The following is a 13621-nucleotide window of genomic DNA, read 5'->3' as shown; positions in this document are numbered from 1 at the left end:
TGCTTGCAGGAGCAGGGGAAATGGGGGGAAGTGAAGATGCACAGCCAGAGAAGTAATGTGGGCCTATTCCAAAGGGTGCCCTGAATAGGGGACCAACACTGGGACCTATGCATGCATTAACCAGCAGTTCTACTATTGGGACTTCAGCTTCAGTAAATAGTCAAGGATATGGGTAAAGATGTAGCCAGGAATGTTTATAAATGTTTTTCTATACTAGTGAAAATGAGAAACAACCTCATGTCTACCAGTAGGGGATTTGCTAAATAAGTGATGATGTATCTTTCAATAAATACCGGGGCTCTGTATTGTCAGAGATATGTTGTGACATGGAAAGATACTTAAAAGCAATAGTTTAATTTTCATATGCATATTATAAAACAGAACATATAGCACGATCCCACTGTCATAAAAAAAAAAAGACAATGGAAAAATTCATGCATAGCAAAAAAAGAACCAGGACATGTTTTTAAATGTTAAAGATTTTTAAATGGGTTGGTGATGGAAAAACAGATCACTTTTTATTTTATCGCTTATATATATTGTCCCAATTTTCTACTGTGATCATTCTGAAATGGGGGCTTCTTAAAGGGCTTTTTGTATAAATTGCCACATTAGACACCTTCTCTTTCCTCTTGTTTCCCTTTTTCCCAAGATCCTATTAAAGGGTAGGATGGGGGCAAATGCATACATGCCCATAAGCAAACAGGTCTAGAATGGGGAGCCATGAGTTGATGAAAGGTTGTTACAGATGTCTAGAACACAAAGAATGGAGGAAGTGGCCCAGGGAGAAAGAGAAGGAAAAGAAAGCCTTAGAAAACTTCTCTAGAGGATCTGAATAAACCTGAGGAAAACCGGGGCTGCTAGTGTGGACATCTATACCCAAAATGAAGGCCTCCTCCAGAACTGGCTGTACTCACAAATGTGTCACAGTCAAGTTGCCTGTGAAGGAAGAGCCCTTTCAGGGACACAGACCTACACACTACGGCCAGGAATCCACGTCAGCAACCAAAGATTGCCAGGGGTGTGATGAAAACCAGCAACAAACACATGCCTGATAAAAATAGAACAACCTGGGCTGGAAGAAACATATAAATCAGGACACAGACGAGAGTTTTGAAGAACACACCATTAGTAGCTCCAGACACGTCCAAGAAGAAGAGTCTATCTATAAAGCAAGGTGCAATGAAAACAAGAAATAATCCAAGAACAAAAAAGGAACTTCTGGAAATTACAAACACGATCACTAAAATTAAAAATGCAATAGAGGATCTGAAAGATAAAGTTAAGTAAGTACCCCAGAATTGAGAACAGAAGGATAAAGGGGTACAAGATTTAAGCCAAGAACAGGAGAAACAGAGGAGCTATCTGAGAGTCACAACATCCAACGCACAGTAGATCCAAAAAGAGAGAACAGAAAACACAAAAAAATAACCAGCTAAGTAAACCAGAAATAAATAATAAATATCCAGAAGTAAATGTCTCTAAACTGAAGACGCAAGTCTTTAGGTTGAAGGATCCCATAGAAGAGACAGCACAAAAACTAAAACTTAAAAAGTCCACACCTAAACATAGCACTGTGCAATTTCAGGAAAAATCCTAAATCTTTCCAAAGGCAAAAATGAAACACTTATAAAGGAACAAAAATTAGACTTCTCTTTGGCAACAGTGGATGCTAAAAAACAATGGAATGCCAATTTTAAATGTCTGAGGAAAAATTGTTTTGAAACTAGAATTTTAGTCAGATTAGCAAGTAAGTGAAAGCAAAGTTAAGAAGACAAGGGCTCAAAAAATTTACCTCCTACATCTCATTTCTGAGAAAGATACTAAAGCATGTATTCCAGCAAAATTAGGCTATAACCCATGAAGGAGGAAAGCATGAGATTGAGGAAAGAGTGGTAATGACTCGGGGATGGAGTAAAATCCCAGAACCACAATTGCTACTGCACAGACACCAGCAGGGGCTGAAGCAGAAAGTGGGGCGGGGGTGGGTGGGTGGGGGGAGCCAGAATGCATGCCTCTGGCTAGAACTGGATTCAACACAGCCAACAGCATGGTTGACAAACTCAGTGATTTTAAGGATGTGCTAAACTGTGTATTTTGGCAACAAGAGAAAAGAAAGTTTATTGAAACTCTAGGAAAAGTGAACCGAAGAGGCAATGTCTAAATATGACTCAAACTGGGACGCCTGGATGGCTCAGCAGTTGAGCATCTGTCTTCAGTTCAGGGCGTGATCCTGAGTCTAGGATCAAGTCCCATATCAGGCTTCCTGCGGGGAGCCTGCTTCTCTCTCTGCCTATGTCTCTGCCTCTCTCACTCTGTGTCTCTCATGAGTAAATACATAAAATCTTTAAAAATAAATAAATAAATAAATAAATAAGACTCAAACTAAAATGTCATGACATGATTTTACATAGCTGATGGAATATAAGAAAAAGTAACCTGTTTGGCCATGATATTAGGAAAATTCTCCCCTAAATGGTACAAGGACCACATCAGAATCACAGCAAAAGAAATGGAATTCTAGGTACTACTTCACTCTTTACCAAACGACAGCTACACACTCATAAGAGTGTGCATGTTTACAGTTTTTATTAACATCTGAAAATTGACCTAGAGACAAAGCACACAGGACATAACTCTAATTACAAAATAGAATATGGGGACATGTGGGTGGCTCAGCGGTTGAGCATCTGCCTTTGGCTCAGGGTGTGATCCTGGAGTCTCAGGATCAAGTCCTGCATCGGGCTCCCTGCATGGGCCTGCTTCTCCCTCTGCCTGTGTCTCTGCCTCTCTCTGTGTGTTTCTCATGAATAAATAAAGAACATCTCAAAAAAAATATGAATATTCTCTACTACAACGATATAAAAGTAAAGCTATAGCTAACTGATATTAGAACTAAAAAAAAAAAAAAAGAGAAAGAGAAGTGGAGGGCATGTAAAAAGCACTAATATTTTCATTGTAGTGTTGAAAAACAAAAATATTAGTCCCATGATCTTTCACTCAGATCTGGCTTGGCTGTTACAACCTTCAAATTAGTTTAATAAGAAAATCTGAGGATACCTGGGGGGTTCAGTTAGTCGAGCTACTGATTGTTGGTCATGATCTCATGGTGGTGAGATGGAGCCCCTCCTTGGACTCCGTGCTCAGTTCAAAGTCTGCTTGAGATTCTCTCTCCCTCTCCACCTCCCATTTGAGGTCTCTCTCTCTCTCTCTGTATGTCTCTCTCTAAATGAATAAATAAATCTTAAAAGAAAAGAAGGGGCAGCACAGGTGGCCCAGTGGTTTAGCACCGCCTCCGGCCCAGGGCCTGACCTTGGAGACCTGGAATGGAGTCCCACATCGGGCTCCCTGCATGGAGCCTGCTTCTCCCTCTGCCTGTGTCTCTGCTCACCCCCACCCCCATCTCTCATGAATAAATAAAATCTTTAAAAAAAGAAAAGAAAAGGAAAGGAAAGAAAAGAAAACGTGAAAGATGATTCTAGCAATGACTTTCAAGCTAGCCGTTACATTTGGGAAGCAGATAAGGAAAAGGCTAGCAAATATTTATATACCAGTTTGCAATAAATTTTAAGCTAATTCTAAGCTTACTCTGCATCGTGTTATCATAAAGGAGAATTTCTAAGTTTTTGCTAAAAAGAGCAAAGAAATTCCCAAGAATATTGAGCAGTTTGTCTTTGAAGTTATAAAGATTGTTGACTTACAAACCTAAGACAAAAAAATCTTTAATAGATTTGAGTGTGTGTCTGTGTAACTCTATTTGTACACTTAAAGTGGTAGACTACAGTTTTCGTGCAATTTTGCCCACTAAACTGCTAAAAGTCAACTTGTTATGGCTTCCTTGATATTGCTCTAAAATGTCAATTAAAAAGGAGCATGCAGGTTCCCTTACAATTAGGGATTCCCTTACAATAACTGAAGTATTCCTTGTAAAAATATTTTACACATAAAACAAATAGGACTCTGATACATTCATCTTAAAACACAACACTGAATTTCAATTTTCCACACCAATGATAAAGAGTGAAGTAATGTAGCCCAAAACTGATAAAAATAACAGAGATTTTAGAGTATTATTTAAAATTAGGACTCTTGGGTGGCTCAGTGGTTGAGCGTCTGCCTTCGGTCCAGAGCATGATCCCAGTCCAGGGATCGAGTCCTGCATCGGGGTCCCTGCATGGAACCTGCTTCTCCCTCTGCCTGTGTCTCTGCCTTTCTCTCTCTCTGTGTCTCTCATGAATGAATAAATAAAATCTTAAAAAGTATATATATTATTTAAAATTGAAAAGGTAACAACAAAAAAGCAATGTAAGTATTAAAAATTAGGAAGCAGATGGAGGAGCATGTAAATATGCTAAACCCTATTTCTTAACCTGTAGCCAATAGATTATGTCTTTCATTAATCAAGTTACAGGTTCAAGCTTATTGCTTGGTAATACATAGCCAGCTCCCAAAGTGCTAAAAATGATTAAAACTGTGTGTGTGTGTCCCTGTGGAGGGATATCTGGGGTGGTGACGGGTAAGGTGGGAGACTATTGGCCTATATCATAAGCGCTTCTGCAGGATTTTCTTTTTTGTCATGTGCAAATCTTATCTGGATCAAAAAAGGATGCCCAGAGGCAGCCTGGGCAGCTCAGGGGTTTAGCGCTGCCTTCTGTCCTGGGTGTGATCCTGGAGACCCGGGATCGAGTCCCACGTCGGGCTCCCTGCATGGAGCCTGCTTCTCCCTCTGCCTGTGTCTCTGCCTCTCTCTCTCTCTCTCTGTGTGTGTTTCTCATGAATAAATAAATAAAATATTTTAAAAACTAAAACTAAAAAAAAAAAAAAGGATGCCCAGGACCTGCCTCACTCTGACCAGTGTCCCTGGGACCAGATCGTGTCACTGAGGCTCTCTTCAAGGCTTAGGGCCTCACAGCTTGCTGCCAGAACAATCTGGTGCCAAGGGCATCCCTGGCCAAATCTCCACTTTCACCTGACTCCCAGACCCCACTACCTTCATCTGCTAACACCAGCCCTTCCTGGACCTCCTAACTTGACCCCCTGCAGAGGTTCCCACCTGTCACCAGGTTTGCTGGTCTGTCCCCGGGCTGGCCACGTTGCCTCCCACCGTCTACAACAGCCTCATCCTGCCCCCGGCCCCTAGCAATTTAATGCACGTTCATTCAACATTGTGGGATTACATATGCTCATTACTCCTTGCCATTTTAGTACCTCCCATCGTTTGTCACATCGTCTTGTGCGCCATCGGATCACCTAGGAAGACGCACGAGAACTCCACTGGTATACACGCTCTGTCTAGGGAAGTGATTGATTAATCCTACGTGCTTCCTGCTTCCAAACAGGTTCTGCATTCTCAACCAAAGCCCTGTTCTTCTCCTACGAATCTCTCACCCCGTCAAGGACCCCGACGACCCAACCTTTGATCACAGGTCCTGCTGGCTGGGCACTGGGATCCTGGTCAGTGGGAGCAGAGAGGACAGACGAGGAGAACGATATGCTAATTTTCATTATTGATCTCTAAGAAGAGAAATGTAACACACAATGTTTCCTAAAACTTACTCAACAATTTTACACTTTTTTTTTTTTAATGAAAAACTTTATTCATTACTAGTGTTCTGTGGAACACAGTTTGGGCAATGCTGTGTCCGTTTTATAATTCCTATTTAATCTTTATGCTTTTCTTGGGAGGCTTCCTAAAATTGCTTAAAATGGCTACTTAGAATTAGCAATTCTTAAAGCCGGAAGGTGTCCTAGAGGTCAACTACTCCAACCTCTTATTTTACAGATGAGGAAAACGAGACCCAAAAAGAAGTGATTTTGCCCAAGTTTTGAGCCAATGGCAACACTATGTTCAAGTCTCCTGGTCTCAAGTCAGAGTTCTTTCCACTATGTCATACAATTTCTTGATTTCTAACACCCGTACTTTTCTCGGATTTCCCCCTTATAACAGAGTAACCGTATGATTCACTTGGGGTTCCCTCCCCAACAAGAAGGCCAAACCGATCAGCTCTGATCAGCACTGCACCCCGGTTTACCCGCAGGTACTTTCATCGCCAGTTCCAAATCACTAGTCTGTGCCTGTTGAGGGCAGTTCCCGTCTTCGTAGATCTTACACCTCCAGTTCCAGGAAGCAGCTGATGGCTTTCCTCGAAACTCTATTTTTCCGGGCACGGGGATGATAATGCAGGCTGTGCAGTTACCCCGTGACTTCGGGAGACACCTCCCTTCATATGGTTAAGTCTTCCGACTTGGTCTTGCACCCTAGTTCTAGAGCCTTTTCATATGTTTGTTGTTTCAGCTTTTACATGGAGGCAACATGGTGTTGGCCATCACCTCGCCAGCCCGCGTGTCCGAGGCTAGACTGCCAGCGCCACCCAGGCTCCTGGACACCGACGTTACACCTACGGTTTGGGTGGGCAACACCAGGTGAACAGGGGGCGTGGGCTTGGTGCCGTGTTGCCAATGTCTGGCCTAACAACAGGCCCAGATGGCCAGGAGAGGGGCTCATCCCCTCGACATCTCAACGATAAGCCCGCGGTTAAAAGGAACCAGTAGTCAGAAATGTCAAGTAACCGCTTGCTGATGACGTTTGCAGGACCGTGGCTCCGTCCTCCTGCCCGCAGCAACCCCAGCACGCACAGATCAAAGCCCTCGCTCGCTGCCTAGCATCACAATCCCCCTTCCTACCCTATTTTCTTCTTTGTTGCTGAAAAGGAGCATGAGTAAGGGGGGTAAAAAGGCCAGTAGTCTTTCTAGGCTTTTCTGGTTTCTGTTAGTTGTTCATTAAAGGACTACTTACTCTTTCTCAAGGAGCAACCAAGCGTCCTCCTGGGAGCTTTTCAATTCACATCTGTGTCCTTGAAAAACCTTTCATTTTCTCCTCCAGCTCTAGCTTAATTGTTTCTCTTCTGCCTATTTTCTTCCTTCTTTGAAGTTCATGAGTTTACTATTTATCAGTAAGGCAGCATATCCATGCACTAAAGTTCGCACATCTGATCTGCTGCTTTTCGTGCCGAGGAAGCAGTCTGCCACTGCTTGGAGGCAGCGTAGCTCTGAGCCTCCAGTTCCTCATCTGCAAGTGGGGATCAGATTATCGACCTGGCAGGACTGCTGTAAAGTTAGAATGAACACCTGGTACCTAGTAGGTGCTAAATAAATGTCCACTCAGGAGGGATAGGCTCCCCTCCTCACCTGGAAATCCCTTGGGTTCCTAAAGACCTTGGACGTCTCTCCTTACCTTCCGCCTGATTCCTAAACCCATTCCCTCTGCACACCTGGCTTATTGGCTGGTTTGTTTAGCTGTTCCTGCAGGAATCTCTCATCTCCTCTTGGCGATGGAGTTCCTGGCAGAACTTGTCAGGCCCCACCCTCTCCATGCCTTAGAGACTCTGCTGAGACACACAGTGTCAAATAATGGAACACTTAAATGCCAGGATTCAGGCGGATTTGCTGGCTTTGGGGTCGGGGACAGCTCCACGCCAGTGTGCATTCTCCCTTCCAGCGTCCTCTCCAAAGCAGGTGGGAAGCAGGGGGCCCACCGCTCGCTGTCTGGCTGACCTGGGGGAACTAAGCTCTCTGTGTTGCTGTTCTCTGGCCTGGAAAATGGGATAATAACAGAACCCATGGAAGGATCCAGGTTCTATGGAGTCTGACACTTTAAAAACAACACAGATGTATGAATATGGAATTAAGAACAGGGCTTTAGCAGGAGATGATGCAAGGGAGGGACCTTGAAGCCGGAGCTTCATTAGCGTCAGGCTAAATCTGCACCTAATCGGAGCAGGGGGGGCTGTGGGGAGGGCTGAGTAAAAGCCTGTATGTAAAGGGCTTGGCACGGCGCAACACGTAGTAGTAGGCTGCTTAACGCTAAGGATTCTTACTGATGTTTAGAATCACATTAATAAAATTATAAGTTAATGCTATAAATAGAATCATAAAAATAAAAGTATAATAATTATAAAAATAAGGGTAAAAAGAATTTTAAAAATAAAAGTATAATACTTATAAAAATAAGGGGGAAAGAATTTTAAAAAATAAAAGTATAATAATTATAAAAATAAGGGGGAAGAGAATTTTATTTATTTATTTGTTTTTTATTTTTTTAAAGATCTTATTTATTTATTCATGAGAGACAGAGAGAGAGAGAAAGAGATAGAAACAGAGACACAGGCAGAGGGAGAAGCAGGCTCCATGCACCGGGAGCCCGACGTGGGATTCGATCCCGGGTCTCCAGGATTGCGCCCTGGGCCGAAGGCAGGGGCTAAACCGCTGAGCCACCCAGGGATCCCCCCAAAAAGAATCGTAAAAATATAAGTATAATAATTACAAAGCTTCCTTTTCTCTCGTTCCTGCTCATCAGAATACAGTGGGGTGAGCCCCAATGTTAGCTCGTCCTTGATTGAGGCTCTCTCTTCCTTAAACCTGGGGACCCCATTCTCAGTGAATCTCCATCTCTGAGTTCTTCCAGGTATTGTGGTCCCTGGAGTGGCCGTGTGTGTTCATGTGTGGGAGAGACAGAGAGACGGAGAGACAGAGAGACAGAGAGAGAATCCTGTGGGCCGGACATTGGTTGCTCAGGGCAAGGTTGCTGTCATCGCCTGGAGAAGGAAAGTACTTTAAGAAACAAAGCAAATGGAGAACCTACTCCCAGGGCCCAGCCCCACCCTGCAGCCACTACCACAGGGCGTGGTGGACTGCAGGGAGGAGGACAGGAGGAGCACAAGCTTCCTAAATCCAGAGAAGCCGCTGCAACCTAGTTTTCAGCTGCTCCTGACAGGAGGTGTCCTACCCTTGAGATAAAATATCTGAAGTAACTTAAATAATACATCTCTGACTGGAGATGGGGACACGGGGTGGGGGGGCTTTTGTCCATTCTTCCAAACTCCTCTCCCCTCTCCACAGCCTGGAGGTTCTCTTGTTCCAGAAGAGGATGGCCTTGGAGGGAGCCCCAGCCATGACTCACTCAGAGCTAATCCTTGGCAAATCCATCGCCATGGAAACTGTCAATCATCCATGCTTTTCATAGCTTAACAGAACATCTGCCAGGGGAAAGCCAAGTGATACAAGTTGTTCGTCCTGCCTACCGTGTTTACACTGGGGCCCCTGGAAAACAAAGAGAGAGCCAGGGAGGCAATGCTCCACAGCATAGTGGTGGCCCAGCTCCGGCCACTAATGAGCTGGGTGACCTTCAGCAATCCTTCCTAAGTCTCTCTGTGCTCCTCCTTCCCCAGTTGGTCACACCAAGGATCAATGATTCTCAACCTGGTTGGGCCAAAGGGCAGCGGAGGACAGAAAAGCTCATCTCCTAAGAGAGCTGGGGTGAAAGAACAAAACAAAGTCTACGCAGATAGTTTCTTCAATATTATAATTTTATATTTGGAATTTAACAGAATAAGATCTTCATAATTTAAGCTCTAGAGTATCAAACTTGACTAATATTCTTAGGTAGCAATCTTTTCCAAAGGAAGGACAAACACACCCTTCTCTGGTCCAAGGAGGCAGGTCAGAATTTCTAGTGTAGGTGAGGGGTTTAGTATCCTTATCAAAAATGAACATGGACTAAAAAGACAAAAAGTTGAGAGCTGCTGAACTAGCTGCTGTCGGTCCCGTTCAGACGCCGGGCTACTGCAGGGCTCTTCAAACCTCAGACCGCTAATTCCTGGCTGGAGGGAAAAGTCCTGAAGGGGGGGCCCTGTACTCCCTGCCCCCTCTCAGGCATCCCTTCTCTTTCTAAGACACAGCGTCTGGAGAGGCAAAGGAGGGGAACCGTGGAGCAGTGTGGAGGGACCTAGCAGGGTCACATTACTGACACAACCTCCTGCAGGTGTCAGAGAACACCCCCCTCCCCCCACCCTGGGGCGCTGCCAGCTAAGGAGGATCACGGGGGCCGCCTCAGGTGTGACTATCAACCTGGAGTCTGGGCCCCGGCTTTCTTGGCCTTAGGACTCACCACCAGGCCCCAGGAAATGCTCAGGTGGGAAGCCTCTTTAATGTGTGCTCTACCCATGTGAGGGAGGGAGGGCGGGACAATATTTTCGAATGTTAACTTTAAAAAAAATTCCCTCTATTTAGAATTTTTCCCTTTGCCTTTTCTGTCCATTCAAGGGGAAGTTGACCTATATTTTATTGCCTTGAGGGAGATACGGGGAAAGAGGAAACAGAATTTTCCAAACTCCTGTTAAGTAACAGGAGTTACTCCAAAGCCTGAGCCCTTAGGAGACTTTAGATAATCAAGCCTGAGCCCTTAGGAGACTTTAGATAATCAAGGAGGTAAGAAAGTGGGGGTGGGGGGGGAACGGGGTAACCGGGTGACGGGCATTAATGAGAGCATGTGCTGTGAGGAGCACTGGGTGATGGCAAATTGAATTTAAATTAAAAATAAATAAATAAAATATCAGATTTTAAAAAGAAGAGGAAGAGGAAGAGGAAGAGGAAGAAGAAGAAGAGGAAGAAGAAGAAGAAGAAGAAGAAGAAGAAGAAGAAGAAGAAGAAGAAGAAGAAGAAGAAGAAGAGAAGAAGAAGAAGAAGAAGAAGAAACAAAACGGGTGGGAAAAGCATGGGGGGGATAAGAATAAACTTTGGTACATAGTTTGCTGGGTCCAGTGCAAATAAAAATAATAAGATCCTTTGTTCAAAAATTACTAAGAATTTTAGCAAGAGTGAATCATTAAACCAAGCGTGGGGCCCTTCTGAGAGTGGGCGCAGTGTGAATGCGTAGGCTCGTGCCCATAAAGCTGGCCCCGAGGCGGGGTGCCCACCATATTGCTACAGAAGATTGCCCCTGGGGCTGGAGGCCGGGAGAGAAGCGCATAGGATCTGGAGCAGTGTGGACCTGGGGCACCCTCCATGTCAGCACTGGTAGGGACCCCACAAGACCCTAGAGAGGAGGGCCTGGGACATGCATAGCGTCTACACAGGGCCCCCAGGTTCAGATTGCTGGTTCAGAAGCAGCAGAGAGCCCGTAGGATGTGCAGACAGTACAACAAGAGGGTCTGGCTCTGCGTTCAGTGATGAAAAGCTAGAAGACCCTAAGGCCTCAGAACAGGATGGCAGGCCACAGTGGAGCCACCGTGAATGATTGACGTGAGTTTTCAGTCATCCTGGCAGAATGAAGGCTTAGAGTCAGACGCCAGCCTTTTGCATTTCATAAAAACGAAAGGAATGCACTACTTCTGGCACATCTGGACTTGTGGACCAGGACTCCACCTGCCGCCGCTGAGGCCTAGCTCCAGCTGTGGCCAGCCTGGGGCAGGGGTGGGGACCGTGGGTCAGGTAGGAAACTCCTGAAGTGATCCAGGGAGAGATGAGCCTTGGACCAGAGTGCTCAGGTGGCAGAAGCAGACAGACGTAGGACGTAAAGAAGAAGCTCCTCTAGGAGGAAGAATTGACAGGGCTGGGAGGGTACTGGTAAGAAAGAGCACGTTGGCACGAATAACTCCCCGTTGGCATGAGCAATTATCTGGATGGAGGTGCCCTTTCCTGAGATCAGGAGAGAAGGAGAAGAGCCAGTTGGGGGATGGGTGCCGTGGGCTTGGCTCTGAACATAATGGGTCTGAGATGCCCAACAGATGATGTCATGGGAGCGACTGAGCGTAGCGTATGGAGCTCCGAGAAGTCTAGGCCGGAGGTACAGGTCTAGGGGTCATCGGCCTTGTGAGTGGCCATTGAACAGCAGGCGTGGATGAGATTCTAAGGGGCACAGTAGAGAAAGAAGAGAAGAGGGCCTGGGCATAGCCTGAAAAACTCCAACATTTAATGGGTGCATCGAAGAGGATGTACCTAGAAAGGCAAGTGAGAGGGCCAGGAGGAGACGAGGAGAAGGAGACGAAATCAAACACAATCCAGGGCGTCAACACTACCTGACCAAGAGTAAAACGCTTCTCTCAGTCTGTGCTCTGCGACAAGCCCAGTCACTAGCAAATGGTTATTTCTTATAGACCGTTTGGTCAACATGGTCTATAAGTAAGGTTAGCTTACTACCTTCTAGGCCAGGGTCCTAGAGCGATCTCAGCTTTGGAAAGCTCCTCCCTGGCCACTGGAGAGCCAGAAAAATGGGGAATGTGGGTTAAAGAGATTCATTCATTGTCCATAGGATCCTGGTTTCACCCACACCCAGCGCAGTGAGAAGACAATATAGCGTTGCTCTGCCTCCTGGGAGAAGACATACAGGTTAGGCTAGAGAGAGGGGAGTTTCTAGACCACGTTTAGGCTCATTGCAGGGTGGAAGGCGCAGCTTGTCTTGCTGAGGAATCCATCCTGTTCAGCCCTAAGAGAAAAATGTCCCTTCTCTTAAGTAGGCCAACAGGTTTCAATACATAGCTATGGCGCATAGGGAAGATGAAACAATGTGGGAGGCCTTCGGGAATAATGAACTAGGCTAAGGCCACCTCTCAAGTCAGACATACATCCTAGGAGCACACGCAGGCCACTTACAATGCTGAGCTTCGGAACCAAGCATTCATACCCCTCACATGGGTGGGCAAGAGCACCCAAACTACTGTACCTGTGGCCGCTGGGAAGAACACCCCGAAGACCGTGAAGAAAGATTCTCCAGGACTGTAATCCGGCAGAGTGTTGTTCCATAGCAGTTCCGGCGAGTAGCCAATAAAACCATGCTCTGAAACAACAGAAAGCAGAGCATGATCTCAGGGTCCAAGGATCGAGCCCCGCGTAGGGCTCCCTGTTCAGCGGGGAGTCTGCTTCTCCCACTCCCCCTGCTCCTCCCTGCCACTCATGGGCTCTCTCGCTCACTCGCTCTCTCTCAAATAAATAAATAAAAATCTAAAAAAAAATTTTTTTAATGAGCTAAGTGATAAGATAGTATATAGGCTTCCCCAGATTATAGTCCTATCTTATATATATTTAAATATTAAAAGGCAGGGCTGTGTGTGTGTGTGTGTGTGTGTGTGAAAGAGAGCGAGCGAGCGAGCAGGAAGTCTAACAGAATCGGCCTTCCCACTTCCAGGGCCTGACTTTGCTTGTCTACACCCCTAGAGACAGGCAGATGAAATGCCTTGAAGGAGAACAGTAGTTACCCCTGGGAAAGGGAGCATTTTTTTTCCTTTCTTTTCTTTCTTTTTTCTTGATAGATTTCAGTATAGCTGAAATCCTTCATGGAGCATGTATTTATGCATCTTCCGTTAATTTAAAAAATCAATTTTTTTTTTTTTATTTATGATAATCACAGAGAGAGAGAGAGAGGCAGAGACACAGGCAGAGGGAGAAGCAGGCTCCATGCACTGGGAGCCCGACGTGGGATTCGATCCCGGGTCTCCAGAATCGGCGCAGCCCTGGGCCAAAGGCAGGCGCCAAACCGCTGCGCCACCCAGGGATCCCAAAAAATCAGTTTTTTGATTTTCTAATTTCTAATTTCTCTGTTCAGAACCCTGGCCATGGGTCCCTCTTCGCTGCAGAACATAGTCCAAACTCCTTACGATGAGAATCAACACCCTCGACCACCAGGCCGCACGCCACCGATTCCTGCTCATCCTTTCCGTTCCTCTGCCCAGCAGTCATGCAGATGACTCTCCCCAAGAACACCAGTAATACCCATCCCTTGTGTCTCCGGCCTTCCAGACCCTTCTCCCACTTCTCCAAGCCCCAATGCCATGCTCACTTTTCAAGC

The 13621-nt window shown here is 45.6% G+C and overlaps 1 protein-coding gene across 4 annotated transcripts in view; it reads right to left on the bottom strand.

Annotated features, from left to right (window-relative positions):
- The window catches only part of SLC12A8 (solute carrier family 12 member 8), a 116912-nt gene that overhangs the window by 39788 nt on the left and 63503 nt on the right, over positions 1 to 13621 (bottom strand). For all 4 annotated transcript variants that reach the window (XM_041755693.1, XM_041755677.1, XM_041755686.1 and 1 more), the window contains one exon: positions 12500 to 12613. In XM_041755693.1, the coding sequence (XP_041611627.1) occupies positions 12500 to 12613 (114 nt within the window). The remainder of the gene's footprint in view (positions 1 to 12499; positions 12614 to 13621) is intronic.

The sequence above is a fragment of the Vulpes lagopus genome, chromosome 1, assembly GCF_018345385.1.
Source record: "Vulpes lagopus strain Blue_001 chromosome 1, ASM1834538v1, whole genome shotgun sequence".
Lineage (NCBI taxonomy): Eukaryota > Metazoa > Chordata > Mammalia > Carnivora > Canidae > Vulpes > Vulpes lagopus.
Note: the sequence above shows the minus strand (reverse complement) of the source record. Positions and strands in the feature narration are given on the sequence as shown.